The sequence below is a fragment of the Cenococcum geophilum genome (genome assembly GCF_001692895.1).
Source record: "Cenococcum geophilum 1.58 unplaced genomic scaffold K441scaffold_50, whole genome shotgun sequence".
NCBI classification, from domain to species: domain Eukaryota; kingdom Fungi; phylum Ascomycota; class Dothideomycetes; order Gloniales; family Gloniaceae; genus Cenococcum; species Cenococcum geophilum.
In genome coordinates, this window is record NW_027137608.1 from 1,245,887 (window position 1) to 1,257,387 (window position 11,501).

Below are 11,501 nucleotides of genomic sequence, written 5' to 3' on the forward strand. Positions count from 1 at the left end.
AAGCCTAAGGGCAGGCTTTACTAAGGGGGGGGGTAATGTCACGGCACTGGCAGAAAACGGTAGAACTTGGTTGGCAGAACTTAGCAAAACTTCGCAATTACGTAACTAGAGGACCGCATAAAAGAACCCTTCTTCGACCGGCGCTGGTCCTTTTCTCCTTTCCTTTCTCTAGCTTTAGATCCTCGTTTATAGACAATCCAATCGTACAGGCTTGCATGCGTCCTTCTTGCAGTGCTTATGCCTCGATTGACTGAGTCGCTAACAGGGACACTCTGCGCGTTAATACGTAGTTTAGTATTATTCGCGACATTAATCTCTACGCGACTAATTAATGCTACTATAAAATAGAACGCTGCTAGTATTATAGAATCCGCCCTCGGGGGGTTCTATTTTTTTTATATATGCAGATGTAGGCTAGGGAGGAGAGGTAGAGAAAGTATACCTACTGGCCGCTTAGCGAGCGGATAAGTAACCTTACCGCATAGGGTAAATACACGGGCGCAGGGCTGGCCCAATGGGCCAATAGTACGCGCGAATCAGCGGCTCGGTTAGTAGGGGGGTAAGATTCGTGTATATCCACGGCTTGGCTGCAGGCTTGGCCGTGGATATTCGCGAATATTAGTTGGAGGTGCTACGCCGCAGTCGGGGGTGCTACGCCGCAGTCAGGCGTGCATGGCCGGCGTTACAGATGAAATAAAAGGGACCATCGGACGGAACAAATGGAAGCATAATCCCTCGTTCTTTTCTGTGTGCGCCTTTCTTACTCTTGTAAAACAGCGAACACCCAACATAACTACGCAAAGTCGATCATATGGCGTCCCCGTCGAGAGACCAAGCCCGGCGGTTTATCGACGACTTAAGGAAGAAAAATGGTGGAATAACGGCAAAACAGAGGGAATTCCTTCAACGGGAAGACCCGGACATCCTGGAGATGTTCGAAAACATTCGGAGGAAGTTAGGCGCTGCTACAAAAACGTATGAATTCCCCATCTCTGTAAACTTCAATTGGGGCTGACTCTGGCGAGACTGGCGACCAACCTCTACGCCAAAGATACCCGGTTCGTGTACGAGCTTATCCAGAATGCGGAAGATAACGGTTATTCTATCGCCAATATGGCATCTGAAGCACCATCACTCAGTTTCAATGTCTGCCAAGACCGGATCGTTATTGATTCAAATGAAGATGGCTTCTCCGAAGCAAACATCCGCGCAATATGTTCCATCGGCGAAAGCACCAAGGCTTGTATTCAAGGATATATTGGTGAAAAGGGCATCGGGTTTAAATCCGTCTTCAAGGTCGCTCACAAGGTACACGTACAGTCTGGCTCGTATTCGTTTGCATTCGAGTACCGGCGAGACGGTAATGATGATGGATTGGGTATGGTCACGCCTCTAAACGAAGAAGAGGGAGATGTCCCCGAAGGTGTTAGAACGCGGATAACTCTGTATCTGCTAGATAATTGCAACAGGGAAGCATTATTTAAAGAGTTCCAAGATTTGCCTGATACGCTCCTGTTGTTTCTCAAAAAGCTAAGGAGATTGTCCGTTCATCTTGAACCAGCCACCGGTGCTGTGGTGGAGACGGTATATTCATCAACATCGACTGGCAATCGCGTCAAAATCAGCAAGACCATTGGATCTGAATCATCGGTCCTGAATTTTTGGACCGCGAGACGGACAATCAGTAGCATGCCACATGACGAAGCACGAAAGGGTATCAAAGAGGCGGAGGTTATCCTTGCATTCCCAATGGATCATTACGATGCACCAATTGCCGAGGAGCAGCCTGTCTTCGCTTTCCTTCCTTTAAGAAAGGTGGGATATAAGGTAAGTTATGCATATGAAAGTTTGAGATGAAGGGTCTTCTCTAACAACTTTTATTTTAGTTTCTCATCCAGTCTGACTTTATCACACAAGCCAGCCGTGAAGACGTCTTCGACCGGCCATGGAATATCAGATTGCTCCAAGAGGTTTCACAGCTGTTCTCAAGTGCCATTGACGAGTTCCTCACTCACCCTACCTTGAAGCATCAATGGATTCGGTACATTACCACCGATGAATTGCAGACGACTTCTGGGGTCGATTGCAGAGCATGCTGCTCGAGATTGTCAAACAACGACAAGTCTTTTTCACACTTAGCGAGGCACCCGTGATGCTGTCTCAACTTCGGATCGTCCCCAATATATACAAATTTGGCTCCAGAGAACCCTTGCTCCCAGATCTTGATAATGGGCACAGTGCCTATATTTCCGATAAATACAACCAAGACCTTGATCTGCCAATACTCAGGAAGCTGGGTGCCGAGGCCCTAACCATTAGCGGATTAATCGCTAGACTGAAGCACGACCTGCACCGCAAACAACCTCGAATGCATTCAATGCCCTCAGAATCAAATTGGCAGACCAGAGTTGCCGACATCTTGACAAATGCTCTGGATGTGGCTCAGTATTCTTCTGCTATCATGCTACTTCCTTTGGTTCCCCTCAGTAAAGGGACTTGGGTGGCACCTCGCAACGCTAGTATCTTCTTCCCAACCTCTGGTGGAATTGACATTCCAACGGATCTACCTCTGAATCTTGTGGACGGCGATACCCTGCACAACCTTAGCCGAGCAAGGTTATTTTCCAAGCTTGGTGTCACTGAATGCGCGCCATTGAGGATTTTTCCGTTGATTCAGCAAGTCTACCAAGCTAATCGGATCCAGGGGACTTCTTGGCAGGCTCACATGTCCCATGTCGAATTTCTATTCTGGCATAACGACAAAATGCCCGACAAGGGAGTAGAGATACAATTCGTGCGCAAGGTTAACGAGTGGTTTAACCCTCGAGATACTTCCGCCGGCTGGATATATTGTCCTCGCGCACAAGGTACTTACGCGGCATTCAGTATTCTAGGAAATGATGGTACGAAAGAGTTGAAGTCCAAGGTACAGGTTCTACACTCTAACTACTATGACCTTGTTGACAAACTTGATCGTCGAAATGACCAGACCGCGATAAGCTGGATCTACCAGTTCCTAGAGGTCAAAACATCAATTCAGCTTCGCCTAAGGTCTAACTCAATTACCAACTCCACCTCTCCAGAACTTGATTACATTGCAGCGAAACGACCAGAGTTCCTCCTGGGAGTCCTCCAAGCAAATTGGAGCCAGTTCTCCATTTCGGATTCCTGGACTTCCAAGTTCGCTCTTTGCGAGATTCCTATACTCCACTCAGACACAAAGAAGAAGCTTGAATCCACGTATCTCCCTTTACCGAAGCTGATTGCCGTCGCTGACCGGCTTGGTGTGCAACAAGACTTCGGATTTATCAAGGAGCTCGAAGGTATCACAGAATCTACTGCAGGTAAATGGTACTTCCTTAAGCAATTCGGGGTGGTAACGGAAGAAAATATTCAGTTCTGGCTGGCTGTCCTGAGGCAGACAAAAATTAATAACTGCACGAATGTCAAAGTGATTTCCGAGATCTACCTGGAACTGCAGAAATTTTGCCATAGCCCGGATCAAGTTCAGCTCCTAAGGTAACTCTCACCTTTGAGGTCAGGGCGACGGTTGATTACTGACTTTGGCTAGGGAGACTTTCGATTCCGATTACCTCTGGATTCCCAAGCCGACTTCTGCCCACTGGACGTCCCGGAGACGCTGTGTTTGGAAAGGCCCACCGTGGTTTGATTTTCAGCCTCGCCTTTCAAGTTTCGAAGATTATCAAGGCCTTCAGCACTTGTTTGTCACTGTCCTCGAAGTTTCGGATGCGAAAATACCACACTTCCTGGACTACCTAGTGTCCATCAGGGAACGCCAATTTTCTTTTGGCACAGATGCGAATATCGCTAAGCTATACACAAAGCTGAGTAATGTAGCTCGGGACGAAGACAGTCGCAAATTGATTCGGTACCTACCAAATTCCTCAATTATGAGCAAGTTCTGACTGTCGCAGCTGCCGCTTTGAGGAGAAAGCGCTCATCCATTATCCGAAAACTCAAAGATGGTACGCGCCCGATGCATGTGTCTGGGCTGAAAATCATATTCAGCTCCCCGGCAAAGTTTCTATTGCTAGTGAATACGTGGGGCAAATTAAACTCTTCACTGGTATCCTAAGAATTCCAAGACCGACCCTTCGGATGCATGTTCATGCTTTGAAGGAAAAGGCATCGAACTCCCCGAGCAAAGAAAACATCAAGCAGGCAATATTGAACATTTGCGCGTTCAATCCAACCCCAAACGACCTAGACGGTTTGTCAGATTGCGAGTGTTTCCCAGTAGCTATGCCTTCTGGGAATCTAGAATGGGTGAATAGCAAGGAAGACTTCGCTATCATTGATAGGCGTGAATATGGTGAGATGTTCTTTGCAAAGATTAAGATTCTGGACTTCTCCTTGGAAGAAGTCCACTCCATGAAGCCGTTCTTGCTCGGCTTGAGGCTTGACGGTCTGTTTATGTCCGATAGGGTAGAGGAGCAGACAAAAGTCGAGGGTGGTTTTGTTTATGAGCGGCTTACCAATGACCTGAGGAGGAAAGCATACGCAATCTGCCGGTAAGTAACGTCAACTTTTCAAAACTTGAACTCGTGCCAACCTCTCTAGTTATGCTGCCCACCTCCGGAGCTCAGGGGTTCACCAGGATCCATTGGCAGCATTTCGAATGCTAGAGAATCTAGACGTGTATCTCAGCGACAGCATCTCCAAAGTCATAACAATCCATCAAGACGAATCTGCAGTCACAGTTCCTCGAGACATTGCGTATTTCCATCTAGAGGAACAAGATGGCAGGCTGAGGCTCTATATTCCAAAGGATAGAAAGCGCCACCACGTGTGCCTCACACATACACTCCCACGGATGCTGCTTAAGCATCTCGGTGCCAGTAGTGACGGCCCCGGGGTGGAATTGGGTGCCATAATCACTGCACCTAGTCTCCTCGATGTTGATACCCTTCTCGAAGAAGCTGGCATTATCGAGCTCGAAGGTGTCGAAAGGCCGAATGATGGTAACAGCGAAGAGCTCATTCCTCCAAGCCTACTCACTCCTGACCAACCGCAACGCCGAGCATCCTCGAATATAGCTCCTGGATATTCCTCCAGAAGCCCATTGCCAGGAGTAGAGTTCCGCGACGATGGTTCCGCGACCCCGGCCTCGTCCATCTTCAGCACTCCGCCTGTCCAGCAAGAATGGCCAGGGCAATATAACCAGCTGTTGGACTTCATCATCAAGACTGCCAGAGAGCTGGGATCACTTCCCCAAAGAGGCGAGACCATTAGCGTACCTACATCGCCTTCGCTCGAATTTGATGTTTCTTCTGCCCTCTACTCTCCCGTTCAAGGTGAGAGGGAGTTTAAAACTGGCGCTGCTGGAGAGCTCTTTGTAAGTATTACTCACATGACTTAACCAGAAGGTACTAATTAAGACTAGATTTTCGAACTCCTTACCAGCCTTGGGCTACCACAGTTCACGCGCGAGAATTGGCAGAGTACTATACGACATAGAGTCCGTGCCCACGAGTCTTACTGTGACATCGATAATTGGCACGGTTCAGAGACTGCAGACATTGTCTACGACGACCAGCAGAGTAAACTGACCGACTTGCTCATCCAAAGAGGATACCTTGACGCCTCAATCTGGACTGGCCGTCGCCCAAAGTATTATATCGAAGTCAAGGCAACGACTGGAGCTCTACACGTACCGTTTTTCGTTAGTCCAAACCAGTTTGATAGAATTGAAGCTATGATGCTGCCGATAAGTGCGCCCGCAAACGAGGTGTATCTGTTTGCGAGAGTGTATAGTCTTGGATACTCAGGAATGGGGCTGAAGCTGTATTTGGATCCGGCACAGTTACGGTTGTACGGTGAGCTGGAGTTTAGGGCGGAGAAGTATACGGTGACACCCGCAGCCTGAAGTTTCTATTAAGCTTTTCAGGCAGGCGGCACTCCGGAAGCTTGAGTCAACGCTAATAAGTGTAACTTCTGTGTAGTTTCATTTTTAGAATGAGATTTCGGGCCCATAAGCTGGTCATGTTATTGATACGGTTGCGATACCTTCGATGTGCGCAAGCAATGTTGGCTACTAAGCAATCTAGGAGCCCTAGCTGGACCGCAACTGTTCACTTAACAGACTGTGCCTGGGTATTATAACATAAGATTTTCACTGCAATCCCGCACTGGTTACTAAATATTTGCTATTTTTATTCAGGCGCAAATTAACATCCACTTATCTAGTAACCTCAAGCTCTCTAAAATGTGTTATTTCTCTGTGCCAGAAGCCTCGCTCTCCCGTAGGTTGTTATCCAAGTAAGCAACCAGTCCCAGTGAAAGGATTGGATTGGAGTGGATTTCACCCCTAAATCCACTCCATACGTCAAAAAGGCGGTGGAGCTCCAGGGCTCCAATGCAGCTCCAGTTTAAATATATACTATAAATAGTAAGTTTTAGCAATAGGTTGGTGTTGGGGTAACGAGGTAGTACTTGGTTAAACTTACCAAATTGACTTTAAACCGCTCAGCTTCCTACGCAGCTTCCTTAATAACCTTATCTTCCACCTCAACCACCTTAAAGGCGGCGTATGCGTCCTTATCGTCGCCCTCATTGTCGCCTTCATCCGACTCTATAACCACTGACTTAGTCGCAGCTCCCTCCGCCGAAGCTACCTCCGCTGCTACTGCCTTTACCGCTACCGTCTATACAGCTTCTTCAATGGCTTTAGTGTATGCAGCAACTTAAGCCTTTAAGGCCTCCTTTAGTAATACTAATTATGGTATAGGCTCTCCTTCTACTGCTCCTACTTCCAAATTATTAAACGCTCCCTTATTTAGAGGCCCGTACCAGTGGCGAAGACACTTATTTACCTTAATAATATCCATTTATAGGCGAGAGCGATGGTCTTTAAGGATCTTATAGCTACTAAATAGCCGCTTGTATTTATCCGATATAGGCGGTATTATAAGTATATTAAGGGCGAACTAAGCAAGATCGGGCTGGCTTTTATAGCAATTATTCTTAGGGAGTCCTTAGTACTTCCTACCGCTAGCGGTTATATAAACGTTACTAAAGTTCTACTCTTATATATAGAGAATATTAACTTTAAGCTATTTAAGGAAAATATACTATTATACCGGCCTAACCGCTTTAAGGCCTTTTTGTATTAAGAGTAGTATATTATAGTTTTCTATGCTAGCTACTAAGAGCATTACTTCTTAGTTAGTGCGTAAGGGGTATAACAGTATTATATGTTTTGGTGTCTGTCTTAGCTAGCCATATTTACATTTTAGGCTACCTACTAGAATACCCACCTAGTAGATCCAGTCTTTTAGTCCTATTATTCCTATTCTTAAAAGTATTGCTATTATATTTTCTACCTTTATTAGGCCTTCTTAGAGCCCTAGAGTATTTACCCCCTATAGCGTTAACTATACTATGGCTTAGGTTTCTCTTGCCTTAGTTAGCCTCTATACCTTTAACTCCTATATACCTCTCTAGCGTTAGTCTAGCCAGTATTATATTATAGTAGATAGTTTCCTAGCGTTCTTTTATACTCTACTTTAGCTCCTTTCTCTTTCTTACTATTATCTTTACTGGCCTCTTACGCGTCTTCCTTCCTCCTCTATATAGGCCTGGGCCCTAAAGCAGCACTATTCTTCTTCTACTTTCTTTACCTATTTCTCTAATATGTCTTCCCTACTTTAGGGTTATTAGTTTGTTCTCCTATAGGGCGCCCTAAAATCCCTCTATAGTTTATTTAGGCGTATCTTAATATACTTTATAACATTAGAGTTACGTTTATTTTACGCCCTTTATATTATAGTGGCTTTAATATATAGTTATAGGGGGGGGATATTAGCTTCCTTTTTAAGCAGTGCTATGGCCGTTTGCTTATATCCGCCTATTATACTCTAAAGGTAGGCTATTTAGACCTTTTAGAGTAGTTTAAGGAGTGATTTAGGGGGGCCTTTTTTAGATTCTCTAATGGCCTAAATACTGGACCTATACGTTATAGTTGGCCAGATAACTACTGTATATAGTAGGCGTAACCTCTAGAAGTATAGACCCTATATACATCGGGAAAATATGGTACCCTTTCAATGGCCTCAATGGCTGGTGGTTGACGCAATTGGCGCGCAGTTGAGGTCATTTGGCAACTCGACCGACTAGCCTATGTCGTGTTTTTTTGACACGCAGCCTGCGCGCAACCTGCCAGCAATCTGCGCATTTGGCAACCATAATTATATTTACCTCTTTTATACTAATAGCATATTTTAAATAAATAAAAGCTACTTTAAAGCTATTTATAAGGCTAGCAAAATAAATATTATTATTTTAGATAATTTAATATAATATAGCGATGGTTCTCTTCTACCTATCTACCTATTAACTTACCTACCTGCCTACATTACCTACCTGTCTACATTGCCTACCTGCCTGCATCGCCTACCTATCTGCATCTACTTGCCTATCTGCATCTGCTTACCTATTTATATCTGCTTACCTGTCTGTATCTACCTACCTATCTGCATNTACTTNCCTNTCTGCATCTGCTTACCTGTCTGTATCTGCCTACCTGTCTGCATCTGCCTACCCGTCAGTATCTCCCTGTTTGTGCCTACCTGTCTGTGCTACCTTAATTCGATCAATCGATTGAATCGTTTATAGTGTTCGCTGGCTAGTCGTTGTCGTCTGGCTCTGGCGACAGTCGTCTGGTTCTGGCGATGGTCGTCTAACTCTGGAGACGGTCGTCTGGTTCTGGCGACGGTCGTCTGGTTCTAGCGACGGTCGTCTGGCTCTGGCGACAGTCGTCTGGTTTTGGCGACAGTCGTCTGACTCTGGAGACGGTCGTCTAGTTCTAGCGACGGTCGTCTGGTTCTGGTAACGGTCGTCTGGTTCTGGTAACGGTCGTCTGGTTCTAGCGACGGTCGTCTGGTTCTAGCGACAGTTGTCTGGCTCTGGCGATAGTCGTCTGGTTCTGGCGACGGTCGTCTGGTTCTGGCGACGGTCGTCTGGTTCTAGCGACAGTTGTCTGGCTCTGGCGATAGTCGTCTGGCTCTGACGACGGTCGTCTGGTTCTGGCGACGGTCGTCTGGCTCTGGCGACGGTCGTCTGGCTCTGGCGACGGTCGTCTGGTTCTGGTACGGTCGTCTGGTTCTGGTAACGGTCGTCTGGTTCTGGCGACGGTCGTCTGATTCTAGCGATAGTCATCTAGTTCTAGCAACGGTCCTCTGCTGGCTGCCGTTCTAGTGCCTCCCTAGGTAGGGAGGATGTAAGGAAGGAAGGAAGGGTAAAAATAAGGCGGCTACATAGGCAGAGACACGTGTAGACGCTATCGGGATATAGCGGGGACCGATGCAGAGCTTCGTGTAGAGCCTCCGTACGCAGAGCTTCACGCAGAGCTTCGCGCAGAGCCTTGTGCAGAGCCTCTGTACGTAGAGCTTCGTATAGAGCTTCGTGTAGAGCTTCGTGTAGAGCCTCCGTATGCAGAGCTTCGCGCAGAGCCTCGTGCAGAGCTTCGTGTAGAGCCTCCGTACGCAGAGCTTCGCGCAGAGCCTCGTGCAGAGCTTCGTGCAGAGCTTCGTGCAGAGCTCCGTACGCAGAGCCTCGCGCAGAGCCTCGTGCAGCCTCTGTACGTAGAGCTTCGTGCAGAAGCTTTGTGCAGAGCTTCGTGCAGAGCTTCGTGCAGAGCTTCGTGCAGAGCTTCGTGCAGAGCTTCGTGCAGAGCTTTCGTGCAGAGCTTCGTGCAGAGCTTCGTGCAGAGCTTCGTGCAGAGCTTCGTGCAGAGCCTCTAAGTAATAAGACTATATAAGATTGTATAAGATTATATTAGATAATATATAATAGTTAAATATATAGCATATAACTTTACCTTAATTGCATATTAAGAAATATATAGTTACCTTTTAAAGTTGCTAAGTAGGTTAACTGCGTATTATTTAACTTTTAAATATATTAAGTTAGTCAATTACGTGTTAATTACGTGTTAAGTTAGTTAAATTGCGTGTTAAGTTAGTTAATTACGTATTAAGTTAGTCGAATTACGTATTAAGTTGGTTAATTGCGTATTAAGTTAGTTAAATTGCGTGTTAAGTTAGTTAATTGCGTATTAAGTTAGTTAATTGCGTGTTAAGTTGGTTAAATTGCGTGTTAAGTTAGTTAAATGCGTGTTAAGTTAGTTAATTACGTGTTAAGTTGGTTAAATTGCATGTTAATTACGCGAAACGCGAAAATCAAAGTCTACTTAAATCTCATCCTGCGAATATTTTCCCGATGTAGAATTAACGATCCTAGATAATGCGATATACTATACTTAGCCCTTATAGGCCGCTTGCGCCGTATATACGCTCTACTAAAGCTTACTGTCTACCTATACTCCTAATACCCTTAGGCCCTAAACTAGTTAACCCCTAAAGCCTTAGATGTAAATTATATGCTAGAGATCTATAGATTGGTTACGTTTTCTTATAAAGTAGATTAGCTGGTATTTCTCTAGTAAGAATTAGACTTTATATCGTCTTGCCTATTCTATATAGGTATTATAAGCTTTTTTTAGTATTCTGTAATTCTTTATAGCTATTAGCCTATATATAATTAGGTTTATATTATTAATAAAGCCTATCTCCTAGGTCGCCCCTTCCTTAAAGGAGTTAAGTAGGTTGCTTATAAAGAAAAGGAAGAGTATAGGTAAGAGGGGTAATCCTTATAGTATTCCTATTGTAACTGCAATAGAGGGGCTTTAGTATCCGCTAAAAACTAGTAATATTTCTTTCTAATCTATAAACCCTTAAATAAATTGTATAATCTATTCTAGGAAGCCTTTTACCCTAAGGATATATAGGAGACGCTTATAGGGTACGTTATTATAGGCGCCGCTAATATCTAGGCTAAGTATTAATACTATAAAGTCCCTTTGCATCGCCTATGCGGATTTAATAGTAGTAGCGAGTAGCGTAAGTACTAATAGTGTTAAGCGGTTCTTTCTTGCACCTATTTAGCTTTATAATAGTAGGTTATATTCCTTAGCCGTGTCTACTATATAGTCCGCTATTACCTTTTCTAAAATCTTATTAAGGGTGTTTTTTAAGGCAATAGGGCGGTAGCTTCCTAGGATTAAGTAATCTACTTTACCTTCTTTCTATAAAATAACCGTTATTATAGATCTTCTAAGTTATGGGTAGTAGCCTACGGTAAAGCATGCCTTGGCTATATCTATAAGCTAGAGTGCTATAAGTGGCCTATAGGTTTTTAAGGCCTTATTTAAAATCCCATCTAATTCTAATACTATATTATTTAAAAGGCGGCTAATAGTTCTGGCTATTTCCTCTATTATTATATCGCTATTAACCCTTAGGTAAGTTACCGGTATTTTACCCGTAATATTGCTAAGGTCTACTAGAGCTAGTTAGGGGAAGAACCTTTCTATAAGGATCTTTACCTTCTTATTATTATTATTAGTAGCCTATAATTCTCCTGCTCTTTATAGGGGTAATAATTATAAGTCTTCTACTAGGCGCCCTACCTTTTTTTATACC

The 11,501-nt window shown here is 44.7% G+C and overlaps 1 protein-coding gene across 1 annotated transcript; it reads left to right on the forward strand.

The window, feature by feature from the left end:
* The first annotated feature begins 655 nt into the window (after positions 1 to 655).
* Positions 656 to 6,184, forward strand: K441DRAFT_707958 (uncharacterized protein). The gene is made up of 8 exons (XM_067653752.1): positions 656 to 975; positions 1,026 to 1,827; positions 1,887 to 2,041; positions 2,092 to 3,519; positions 3,572 to 3,889; positions 3,936 to 4,532; positions 4,582 to 5,356; positions 5,405 to 6,184. The coding sequence occupies exons 1-8, from the start codon at positions 812 to 814 to the stop codon at positions 5,885 to 5,887; spliced, it is 4,722 nt and encodes a 1,573-aa protein (XP_067499607.1). The 5' UTR covers positions 656 to 811; the 3' UTR covers positions 5,888 to 6,184.
* Positions 6,185 to 11,501: the final 5,317 nt, after the last annotated feature.

Bases quoted from the DNA above. Each gene is read 5' to 3' on its own strand.
- K441DRAFT_707958 (XM_067653752.1), top strand. From the start codon at position 812: ATGGCGTCCCCGTCGAGAGACCAAGCCCGGCGGTTTATCGACGACTTA. The intron at 3,890-3,935 runs GTACCTACCAAA...TGACTGTCGCAG, and splicing joins GACAGTCGCAAATTGATTCG to CTGCCGCTTTGAGGAGAAAG. The intron at 5,357-5,404 runs GTAAGTATTACT...AATTAAGACTAG, and splicing joins GCGCTGCTGGAGAGCTCTTT to ATTTTCGAACTCCTTACCAG.